This window comes from Psammomys obesus, unplaced genomic scaffold (genome assembly GCF_907164565.1).
Source record: "Psammomys obesus unplaced genomic scaffold, mPsaObe1.curated_primary_1811, whole genome shotgun sequence".
NCBI lineage: Eukaryota > Metazoa > Chordata > Mammalia > Rodentia > Muridae > Psammomys > Psammomys obesus.
In genome coordinates, this window is record NW_026595981.1 from 4,052,100 (window position 1) to 4,063,707 (window position 11,608).

The following is an 11,608-nucleotide window of genomic DNA, read 5'->3' on the forward strand; positions in this document are numbered from 1 at the left end:
GTCTCTAGACCAAGCTTAATGCCCAACATTCCGCATAATGCCTTTTACAGCAAAAGACTGACCATGGCAGAGACAAACACATCCATCTCATTCCCCTAGGGGTCTGGCAGGGATTCAAAGATGTGGGAGGGGCATCATCTCTAACAAACCTGGGGACCTTGGAAGAGAAGTCACTCCACCTCAGTGCCCCACCTCTGAAGGCGTGGCCTTACCCTGGACCAGTCCTGGCAAGAGGGCGGGACCAGGATGGGAGGTGCCTGTCCCGCCCCTGGGGCGTCACGTAACTCTGCGGCATCAGCTGCCTTATTTACTCCAGCTTGGACTGAGCTGTGGTCTGTTGCTAACCAGATCGAAAGTGAGCTGTTCCTGTGGCTCCTGTGCCTGCCTTGCTGAGTACAGGTAAGATCCTGGTGAGGCGAAGGTGCTCAGCATCCGCCTTTCCTCCTTGGCTCTTCCCCTGCTGTCTTTGCCTTCCCGGGGACTCTAGTGTACCTTTTTAACTCCAGCCTCACCATGCTCTGCTTTCTGTGCGCTTGAAACCCCATGGCTCAGGAAAACGCTGCTTTCCTCCCTCTGCCTACCTCTACCAACTGGAAATCAGCTTTTCCAGTTCCAAGTTTTTCTCTGCCTCCAGGACTTTTTCACTGGGGTACCCAGGGCGTTTTAATCTCAGTCCGTTTCTGCTCCTTTTAGGCTGGTCCCCAGGTCTAGGCTATAGGCCCAAGAAGAGCATCAGGACTGGTTAGCCTGCACCATTACCCACCCCATCTCCCCCAGGGCTCCTTCCTGCTTTTCCTGCATCCCTCCGGTTTTCCCATACTTTTAATCCCTTGCCTCTAGATCCCCACTAGGCGCTCCCCATTGAGTTGTAGGGAGCCAAGTCTATTTCTTGTGCCTCCTTGCATGGAGGCGGGTATGAGTACTAGAGACTCCTGGCGGTGTCCCTTTCCTGGACTCCCATGTATGGAAATATAGCTGACCTATTGCCCCTCTTTCCCACTAGCAGCCCCAATCTCCAACATAGGTATTGGGGGGCAGGCAGTGGCATAGGCCGTCAGGTTTTCAGTACGGCTGTGGCTGTTCTCTGTACCACTACTGCTCTTTAACCTCACCCCTCCCTGTCTTCCACTAGAAGTGGGGGAAGGATGCTGGGGCTAAATGTCTCATTCACTAATCTTGGAGAAAAGTGTTTTGTTTTTAGGGGCCTTTTTGAAGAAAAGAAAAGGGAAGCAGGAAAAAGCAGGTCTTATGCCTGCCTCAGGAAGGGGCCAATTCAATGAAAGAGGAGTTGGCATTCTAACTGGGCAGCAGTTTCCAGGAAGACCTGTAGCTTCAGGGCTGCCCCCTCCCATCCCCCGCCCTGCATCTCTCCTGGAGCTGGGAAGGGTGCCCACCAGGGACAAAAGGAGATGTGGGAACTAGGCCCCTAACCCTGTTAGCTGTCAAAGAGATTGGTGCCACTTTAATGCCCAGGACCCAGGCCAAGGCAGCAGCTCCTGGCCCTGTGTTGGAAAGGGCACTGGCTTGTTTGGTCAGGAGAGGAAGCAGAGGAGTTAGTAGTTGGGCTCTCATACCTTGTCTCCATTCTAGACAGCTGTCACCATGCCCCCCTCGTACCCAGCCCTTTCTGCTGAGCAGAAAAAGGAGTTGTCTGATATTGCCCTACAGATCGTGGCCCCGGGCAAAGGCATTCTGGCCGCAGATGAGTCTGTAGGTAAGTGGGAGCCAGTGGTCACGGTTGAGGAGAGGTTGCCAGGGAGCTCCAGCCAAACAACCAGGCTGTCTTCCCTTCGCTTGCTTCTAGGCAGCATGGCCAAACGGCTAAGCCAAATTGGGGTAGAGAACACTGAGGAGAATCGCCGGCTGTACCGCCAGGTCCTGTTCAGTGCCGATGATCGTGTGAAAAAGTGCATTGGTGGTGTCATCTTCTTCCATGAGACACTCTACCAGAAAGATGATAATGGTGTCCCCTTTGTCCGGACCATCCAGGATAAGGGCATTCTCGTGGGCATCAAGGTATACGGCCCCTGGCCCTGCCTGGGTCTAGGTGTGGAAATTGGTATATGTGGGAGGGTGGCAGGCCAGCCCTCTCTTTGTGTTTTCCTTGCAGGTTGACAAGGGTGTAGTGCCTCTAGCTGGGACTGATGGGGAAACCACCACTCAAGGTACGTGGTGGATGGGTTTGAAGTCTGCAGAGGTTTGACATGGTTGATGCTGGCAACATAGGGCAGGGTGGTGAGGCTGGTACTGTGTTTTCAGGGCTGGATGGACTCTTGGAACGCTGTGCTCAGTATAAGAGGGATGGTGCTGACTTTGCCAAATGGCGCTGTGTACTGAAAATCAGTGATCGCACACCCTCGGCGCTGGCCATTCTGGAGAATGCAAATGTGCTGGCGCGCTATGCCAGCATCTGCCAGCAGGTCTGTGCCGGGGTTTGGGTGGTTGGGTGAGTGCTCTGTGCCTGGTGGAGGTATGCTTTCATAGCTTTCTCCCTTCCCAGCTTCTGCTTCTCCCAATTAATCCTGCTCTTGCTTGCAGAATGGTATCGTGCCTATTGTGGAGCCTGAGATCCTGCCTGATGGAGACCATGACCTCAAACGTTGCCAGTATGTTACAGAGAAGGTAAGGCCACAGATGAGCTCAAACACATCAGGGGCAGCCTAGCAGGGGTACCCCATTCCTGCACTTTAGATCCAGGCATACTGTCACTTAAGGATCTTTGCTGACTCCAAAACAGGCTTTGGAGGATGAGCCTATATGGAACCCTCACATTCCTATCCCCACCCCAACCCCTGGATGGGCAGCATTCCACATCCAGGGTCCCAGCCACATAAACCTCTGTTCACCCAGGTCCTGGCTGCTGTGTACAAGGCCCTGAGTGATCATCATGTGTACCTGGAGGGGACTCTGCTCAAGCCCAACATGGTGACGCCTGGCCATGCCTGTCCCATCAAATATAGTCCAGAAGAGATTGCCATGGCAACTGTCACTGCCCTGCGTCGTACTGTGCCCCCAGCTGTCCCAGGTACTAAATTGCTCCTATCCCTTCAGGCCTGACTTGAGGTTTTTCTGTGGCACAGGGATCCTTTACCCTAGAAAAAACAGGGAATGACCAGTCGGTTTGTCTTCTCCCTGCACTCCAGGGGTGACTTTCTTGTCTGGGGGTCAGAGCGAAGAGGAGGCATCACTCAACCTCAATGCCATCAACCGCTGCCCACTTCCCCGGCCCTGGGCCCTCACCTTCTCCTATGGGCGTGCCCTGCAGGCATCTGCACTCAATGCCTGGAGAGGACAAAGGGACAATGCTGGGGCTGCTACTGAGGAGTTTATCAAGCGGGCAGAGGTAGGGAGCCAGAGGTGATGACCGGGGAGGGACTGCATGTACCAATCGGAGGTCCCAGACTGGACAGGCTTCCACACCTCTGGGCTGCCTCGGCCTGCTTGCTCACTTACCCCCTTTCCCTTTTGCAGATGAATGGGCTTGCAGCGCAGGGCAGATATGAAGGCAGTGGAGATGGTGGAGCAGCAGCACAGTCCCTCTACGTCGCCAACCATGCTTACTGAGGCATGCTTACACGACCCACAGCCCTCGGCCTAGCAGTGTAGACCCCGTTTTTGCCTGTAGTCACTCACAGCCAGGGCCACATAGCCATGCGGAACAGAGATGTCATCATGCAGCATCAAGTCATCCTTTTTGCCTCTCCTCCTCTTTCTGTCTCACATTGCTGCACCCGAGACCACAGGATGGGAGGGTTAAGGGAGCCTCCCCCGCCCCATGTCTGAGGGCAGGAGAACTTTCTAGAAGTCAGACCAGAACATGTGGGTCTTTTTCCCAGCTCTGCCAGCCCTTACAGTTTCCCCATGATGTTGTCGCTTGTCCTCGGGCCTTACTTGCTGCCCATCTCTCTTAGGATCATGGGCAAGTACACTGGCCCTGACTTATGCTCTAAATACATCGCAAATAAATGGGAGCAAAATACACTACTGTCTTGTCTGTCTGCTGCACACATTCACAGTCCTACCTTCCTTTGTGTGATCTCTTGCTGATCTTATCACAGAGCCCTCTGACTATGGTGGTGGGAAGGTGAGAGCTGAGTTTTACTGGGCTTCAAGTTTGTGAAGGAAGGGTTCACCTGGCTCACTATCCCCAGCTCAGGCTCCCACCTGTTGATCCCCAAAGCTGGAGTTGTACAAGGGTATAAGGAGTTGTAAGAGGGTTCCAGGGACTGACACATCAAAGGAGCCTGGAGTGCAACTCCAGCACGATGAGCAACTTCTCAAGGCCCAAAGCAAGGAGTCAACAGGACAAGCAGGGATCCTTGTGGGCTAGTTCTGTCCCACCTCAGTACTGTTGATCCCTTCAGGGGGCTGACACATTCAGGGAACAATGTGCACTTAGGCCCTTTCCAGTAAGGAAACCTTCTAAGACTCTGGACCACCAGAGCTAAGTACAGTGTCAGGGAGCTTGCCAAGGGCTATGCCCGACTTCCATGCAGAGAAGGGATCCATTTGTGGGTGTGGACGGAGTTAGAGCTGATAGGGCTTTGTGCTGAATGATGACCACTGGGCTAGGGTGTAGGGTGACACTGAACTGTTGTGAACTAATCATTAATGCTCTGCTCCGTGTGGCCTGACGCTATAACGAGCGGCAAACTCAGCAGTTTCTATGTGCTTCTGCCAGGCAGTGTTCTAACCACTATCACAGGCACTAGCACAGCTCTGTAAAGTAGGTACTGTTGTCCTTTTCATAGGGGGAAACGGGCTCGGAGAGAGGCTGGGAGGCTGTTCAGGCAATAAGTGAAACCAGGATTTGAAACGGAGTCATTACGATACATACAGTCTGTGCTCAGGAATTTTCAATTAAACATCATGACTCGTTCAAATTGGAACCGGCTTTTCAGTCCCAGAAGCTGGCCATGGTGACCTGTCCTATAGTCTCGGCTACTTAGGAGGCTGAGACATTGGGGGCAGGATCACTCTAACCCCCTGGGTCATATAGGGAGATGCCTCAAAACTAACCAAAATAAAATTAATCCCAGAGTGAGTAGCCAATCATGCTAAAAAGTTACCGTTTTGTCAGTCTGTCTTCAAGCTTTGAAGAGCCGGTGTCCTGAAGAGAAGCCCTATGCTAAGGATGACATTAGAAGGCTTTTCGGGAGTCAGGCTCTTGGCTTCTTTGAAGTAAATCTTCCCCTTCCGCTGGGCGTGGTGGTGCATTCCTGTAATCCCCTGCACTGGAGAAGCTGAGGCAGGGGGCTGCCCCAGAGTCTGAGGGCCAGTCTGGGCTACATAGCGAGTCTCGCCTTCTCTCTGAGCTAGCCCTCAGGAGCTAAGCAGTGGCAGGGGCGCTCAAGGGAAGGCAAGGCTCAGATTGACCTTCTTGCCCGGCGGACACCCGCTCATAAACTCCGCCTGCGCGCTCGCGTGCATCGGCAGACTCGCTCGCGATTGGCAGGGGACGCGCGCCGTAGTCCCGCCCCTTCACGCTGGGGCTTCCGATTGGAGGAGGCTCACGGAGCCCCGCCCCTCAGCGGCCCGAACAACCGGAAGGGACCATGGCGGCCGCGGGTGCCGCGGCTACTGACCTAGGTGCGGTGGGTTTCGGGTGGAGGATGCGGTGGGGAGGTCTCCCGGGCAGAATGTGTGGGTGGGGTGCGAGAAGCATGCCAGGTCCCTTCAGCCTGCGGTCAGGGGCACGCCCCGAGGGAGCGGCTCGGACAGCGCTCCCGGCCGCCCGCGCTCCTCCGTGATCGCGGCGTGGCGAGCGTGCATCGCACCGTGGTTCCCGCGCCTTAGTCGGCCCTCTGTGCCCTCAGAGGTGGTCCGGGGCAAACGTGCCGCGCTGTTCTTCGCCGCGGTGGCCATCCTTCTGGGACTGCCGCTCTGGTGGAAAACCACGGAGACCTACCGTGCCCCGTTGCCTTACTCAGAGATCAGTGGGCTGAACGCCCTGCAGGTGAGACTTGGGCGGGGAGAACCGGGCCGGGGTTGTTTGGGGGAACAGCCCACCCGCAAAGTGCGGACGCTGCTAAAGGTCCCCATTCCCCCTCACCCCCTGCGCAGCTCCGGCTCATGGTGCCAGTGACAGTTGTGTTTACTCGGGACTCTGTGCCCCTGGACGACCAGGAGAAACTACCCTTCACCGTTGTGCATGAGAGAGAGATCCCTCTGAAATGTGAGTCCCTTGAGAGGGTGTCAGCACTGCTTTTTCCATCAGAGCCAGATCCAAAACCCAGAGTTGGATTGCATAGGAGGAGCGTGGGCGGCTCATAACTTACTTTAAAATGTTTTGTTACATTTATGTAGCGTGCATGCATGCATGTACGTGTGCTGAGGGGCATCGTGTGGAGGTCATTTTTCCTTCCACTACGTGGGCCCTGGTCTTGGGAATCCAACTCAGGGCAGCAGACTTGGCAGCAAGTGCCTTTACTCATGGAACCCTCCCCCCTTACCCCCACCCCCAAGAAAAAAAAGATCTCTTTTGGAATGAACAGTGTTTATTTAGAGAGGGGGAGCTAGCCTCAAGTTCAGTGTCTGTCATTATGATGGTAATTTAATTCATAAGGTAAATTATACTACCTTATCAGTAGCAGTAATTGATACCCATCAGTGTATAGCGAAAGCTGGATAGGAGTTTGAAGTTATACCAGATGTGTGTGTATTCAGACCCCTGTCATTTTAACATCACACACTTTATTGTTGGGCACTTTGTTAGGTACCAAGAACTTGAGGGTGAATAATAAATTGGTAATGTTTTTAACTTAATGTTTTAATGCTATGGTCACATCAGGGAGAAAGAAACAGGCAAATACTGTAAGCCTGCAGGTTTGGTTTAGTGATAGAGTGACAGGAGAGCCTGGATTCTATCCTTACCTGCTGGAGAGGAAAGGTGAAGAAGGGCTTGAGGGATGTGATTTTTAAAGTTGGATTTTTAAATTTTATTTATTTATTTTTGATGTTTCCAGATCGAGGTTTTTGTTTGTTTGTTTGTTTTGTGTGTAGTCTTGGCTATCCTGGAACTTGCTCTGTAGACCAAGCTGACTGGTGGTGGCTGGTGGCACACACTCTGGCTGTCCTGAAACTGTCTGCCATCATGCCTGGCAAGGACTCTGATCTTTATTCTATAATCTCATGTTCAGTTCTGTTTTTTCATCAGTCAGTATTCTTTTTGATACTAGAATATGATCTTCGGTTCTAGAATTAAAGTAACAATTTGAGAGTCATCAAGAACCTTTCGGGCTGAAGAGATGGCTCAGAGGTTAAGAGCACTGTCTGTTCTTCCAAAGGTCTTGAGTTCAATTCCCAGCAACCACATGGTGGCTCACAACCATCTATAATGAGATCTGATGCTCTCTTCTGATGGGCAGGCATACATGCAGATAGAACATTGTATACATAATAAAGAAATAAATCTTAAAAAAAAAAAAAAAGAACCTTTCATAATTCCTTCACGTGCTTCTCAGCTTGCTGCTGACAGGACTCACCTTCCCCTGAGCTCCTTACCTCATGTTCAGTACTGTCACTTTCTGTCTTTACTTTAGCCATCTGTGTAGTGGGGTGTGTGGTACATTCCTTCAGTCCCAGATCCCAGACAAGAGGCAGGTAGATCTCTGAGTTCCAGGCCAGCCTGTCTGCATCGCAAGTTCCAGGCTAGCCAGGACTCATAGTGAAACCCTGTCTCAACATGAAATAAAATGAAGTGAAGTATTAAAAACATCCCAGGTTTCACTAAAATAGTCCTGTCCACATTTCTATATCAAATAATTTTATTTCTTTCTTCTAGCTCACTTTTTGTTTTTTTACACAGTATCTCCCTGTGTATCTCTAGTGGCTGCAGACTTGTGTCCGTTCTCCTGCCTCAGCCTCTTGAATGCAGGGATTACAGATACGTGCTGCTGTGGCTGGGTTTAGATCCCAGCTCATAGTGAGTAACCTCAGAAACCATTACTTGCTGCAGCGGTGGGTTCTTGAATTATTTTGTGTGTGGTCATGTTGCTGAACTGTTTCTAGCTCTTAACAGTTTTTCAGTTGGTTCTCCTTAAAAAAAAGTTTTAGATTTTAATTTAATTTTATGTGTATGTATGTTTGCCTGGCTGTATATCTGTGTACCATGTGCATGTGGAGGCCAGAAGAGGGAATCAGATTATTTAGGACTGGAATATATGATATGTGGGTGCTGGGAACTGAACCCTGGTCCTCTAGAAGCAGCCAGTGCTCTTTACTGCTGAGCCATCTCTCCAGCCCCTGTTTCATTTTATGTGTGTGTGAGAAATAACTATAGTACTTCAGAAATAGCTGTTTTGTTTCTCTGTGTGTGTGTGTGTGTGTAATCATGGACGCACTCTCATGTACATACAAATATGGAAACCCAGGACCAATATCTGGTGTCTTCCTCTGTTGCTTTCCACCTTAGTTTCTGAGGGAGGGTTGCTCACTAACCTTGAATTATCTTAGAATCCCTAAATCTCCAGGCATCACTTAGCAGCCTTGTCCACATTTTCATATCTAATGCTTTTACCAAAGCTATTTATAATTTTGCTTCTCTCTTCTAGTTCACTTTATTTTTGTTTGTTCATTTCTTGAGGTAGTAACTCTCTGTGTAGCCCAAGATTAGCCTGATTGGCTGCCTAGGGAATGCCCTGTCTCTGCTCTCCAGCACTGTAACCATCCGTTACAGATGTGTGCGTCATACCAGCTCTTATGTTTATGTTGGGTAGCACACTCTTTATCCACTGAATCATCTCTGCAGCTCACTTCCAAAGTTTTTAGGTTTCGTTTTCCTTTCTCATTACAGTGGTCAGGACCTTCACAGAGGACAGTGCTGAGCAGCCCTCAACGACAGGAGACAGCAGGCGTCCTTGTTTTATTACTAACCTAGCCAATTGTACTTGCTGCTTTGGTTTTCATTAGTGTTCATCGACTAGTTGCTTGGGAGCAGTAGTTGGAATGACCATATGGTTTTTCTCCTCTCCCCAATCAATATACTGTACACTGAAATAAACTCCTCCAGTTTGGGGATCTGGCTAGAGGACCAGTGAGCTCACAGGCAAAGGCAGGAGTTGGGGCAAAAGGGCGAAGTAAATGTCATGTGTCTCCTGTCATCTTTGCAGAAATGATTGGAGTGCCTGTCGCTGGTACATGCTCTCTCTCTCTCTGAAGAGCCATCCTGCTGTCCTCAGTTCTGGAGTTGCTCAGCTGGGCAGGTTGGTTAGGTTTAATGGCACTCATGATGTTCTTCCTTCCAGACAAAATGAAAATCAAATGCCGATTCCAGAAGGCCTACCGGAGAGCTTTGGACCATGAGGAGGAGGCACTGTCACTGGGCAGTGTGCATGGTATGGCAGTTTTGATGAGATGCCTTGTTTTCCTTCTGGTCTCCTGTGCTGGCTAATTTTAGATCAACTTGACACAGCTAGAGTTATATGAAAGGAGGGAACCTCAATTGAGAAAATGCATCCATAACATCCAGCTGTGGGGCATTTTCCTAATTAGTGATTGATGGGAGAGGGCCTAGCCCATTGAGGGTGATGCCATCCCTGGGCTGGTGGTCCTAGGTTTCTATAAAAAAGCAGGCTGAGCAAGCCATGGAGAGTAAGTCAGTAAGTAGCACCCCTCCTTGGCCTCTGCATCAGTTCCTGCCTCTAGTTCCTGCCCTGACCTCCCTCAGTGATGAACTTGGAAGTGTAAGCTTAAATGAGTCCTCCCCACGTTGTTTTGCTTATAGCGTGTCATCATAGCAGTAGTAGCCCTAAGTAGGATATCTCCTAAGTGTGATTCACATGCTGTGTCTGAGAAAGCAGGGAATGAGATGCCTTGGGGTTCAGCTGAGTCCTCTTATGGTTAGACAGGTGGACTGGCTGGCTGAAATGCCTGGCTACGGCATTTACTGAGTATGAGTGGAGGATTGGCTCAAGTGCCCTGGGCACCTGGGAAAGCTGGAATAATGTTGCTTTTGGTATATCACTACTGTGTCCCCAGAGGCAGAAGCCATGTTAGCTGAGCCGGAGAAGCAAGCTGTGGGCTCCCTGACTGTGTACGTCATCTCTGAACACTCCCCTCTTCTTCCCCAGGTAAGCTGAGTAGAGCTGCTGGCAACTTGCCTTTTCTGTCAGCTCATCCTCTCCCAGGCCACCTTCTTGTAGGAGTGCTGCCTATAACTCCCACATGCTACAGAAAATTTCATATTTTACAATAAACCTACCAGTGGATTTTATTCACTTACAGTGATTTGGGTCTTTCTAAACCCGTGACTAGTATGAGGTTAAAGTGCTAATGATAATTAGTTTTTTAAGAGACAGAGGCTCATGTAACCAGGGTTAGCCTCAGTTTGTAGCTAAGGATGGCCTTGAATTTCTCATTCTCCTCTCTCCAAGTACCTGACAAGTGCTGGAATTACAGGCATGCACCATTGTGCCTGTTTTATGCAGAGCCAAGGCTTGAACCCCAGCCTTTCTGCAAGCACTCTACCACCTGAGTGAGGTCTTTAGTCCAAAGCCCCCTTTTCCCAATTTTTTTTTTTTTTTTTGAGACAGGGTGTCTATGAAATAGCTCTGGCTATCCTTGAACTTGCTTTGTAGACCAGGCTGTCCTGAGCTTACAGAGTTAGTTCTACCTGCCTCTGCCTCCCACATTCTAGGATTAAAGATGTGCACCACCATCCCTAGCCACTTTTACATATTTTAAAACATAGATGTATGATACCATGCTTTCTTCTGCCACTTTGGTTTTGTTGAGTGTTTTAAAGAGCCGTTGGTGATGACATGCGTAGTTGAACCATCTCTGTTGCTTCACTGGCTAAGTCTGCTGTCTGTCTGGTCGCTGGTGACGCCTGGATTGCTTCCAGCTCTTCTCCCTTAGGTGTGATGCTGAGTGCACACTTGCTTCCGGCTGGGTGCCTTTTTCGGAGAGCACACTTTTCATTTGTTTGTTGAATCCTCTTTTTGTGCTCAGCATGTCATTTCTTGGTGTCCAGTCCACCGTTTTGCCAGTTCCTAAAGATTTAAGTAGACCTCTGTCTACTGGGAAGGAGAAAGGAATGGAAACACGTGAGAATACTTATGCAAGCTTAATGCTCAGAAATGCTAGATTAGTGAAGAAAACTCCATGAAAAAAACAAAACAAAACAAAACCAGGCATTTGGCACATGCCTATTAACTGGCGAGGGGGAGGCAGGAAGATCAGGAGTTCAAGTTCATCTTCAGCTGCATAGCTCAAGGCCAACCTGGGTTACATGAGACCTTTTCTCAAAAAACAAAAACAAAAAACTAATGAAAAAGGAGCTGGAGAAATGACTCAGTGCAGTGTTAAGAGCACTTGCTAATCTTGCAGAGGACCTGGGTGCAGGTCCCAGCACCCATGTGGTGGCTCACAGTAGTTTCTAACTCCAATTCCAGGGAATCCAGTGCCCTCTTCAGGCCTCCCTAAGCACCCAGCATCCTCATGGTGCACATATGTATACATATGCAAACACTCATACATACAAAAATAAAAAAAAATAAGCCTTTATTTGTTTCTTTTTTTTTTTAAAGGATCTATCTATCTATCTATCTGTCTGTCTATCATCTATCTATCTATCTATCTATCTATCTATCTATCTATCTATCTATCT

General features: G+C 49.7%; 2 protein-coding genes across 2 annotated transcripts in view; both read left to right on the forward strand.

Moving 5' to 3' along the window:
* The first annotated feature begins 263 nt into the window (after positions 1 to 263).
* On the forward strand, positions 264 to 3,981 carry Aldoc (aldolase, fructose-bisphosphate C). Its single transcript, XM_055620004.1, has 9 exons — positions 264 to 399; positions 1,591 to 1,714; positions 1,805 to 2,016; positions 2,111 to 2,165; positions 2,260 to 2,420; positions 2,539 to 2,622; positions 2,851 to 3,025; positions 3,144 to 3,343; positions 3,472 to 3,981. The coding sequence occupies exons 2-9, from the start codon at positions 1,603 to 1,605 to the stop codon at positions 3,562 to 3,564; spliced, it is 1,092 nt and encodes a 363-aa protein (XP_055475979.1). The 5' UTR covers positions 264 to 399; positions 1,591 to 1,602; the 3' UTR covers positions 3,565 to 3,981.
* Positions 3,982 to 5,537: 1,556 nt separating this feature from the next.
* Pigs (phosphatidylinositol glycan anchor biosynthesis class S) overlaps positions 5,538 to 11,608 on the forward strand; it is a 14,617-nt gene continuing 8,546 nt past the window's right edge. Inside the window, exons 1-5 of the mRNA XM_055620521.1 lie at positions 5,538 to 5,589; positions 5,817 to 5,956; positions 6,064 to 6,175; positions 9,246 to 9,335; positions 9,979 to 10,070. Coding sequence (XP_055476496.1) covers positions 5,556 to 5,589; positions 5,817 to 5,956; positions 6,064 to 6,175; positions 9,246 to 9,335; positions 9,979 to 10,070 — 468 coding nt within the window. The 5' untranslated portion in view covers positions 5,538 to 5,555. The remainder of the gene's footprint in view (positions 5,590 to 5,816; positions 5,957 to 6,063; positions 6,176 to 9,245; positions 9,336 to 9,978; positions 10,071 to 11,608) is intronic.

Excerpts from the sequence above, each read along its gene's own strand:
- Aldoc (XM_055620004.1), top strand. The coding sequence starts at position 1,603 with ATGCCCCCCTCGTACCCAGCCCTTTCTGCTGAGCAGAAAAAGGAGTTG. Across the intron at positions 2,623-2,850 it reads GCCAGTATGTTACAGAGAAG|GTCCTGGCTGCTGTGTACAA; the intron begins GTAAGGCCACAG and ends CTGTTCACCCAG. Across the intron at positions 3,344-3,471 it reads AGTTTATCAAGCGGGCAGAG|ATGAATGGGCTTGCAGCGCA; the intron begins GTAGGGAGCCAG and ends TCCCTTTTGCAG.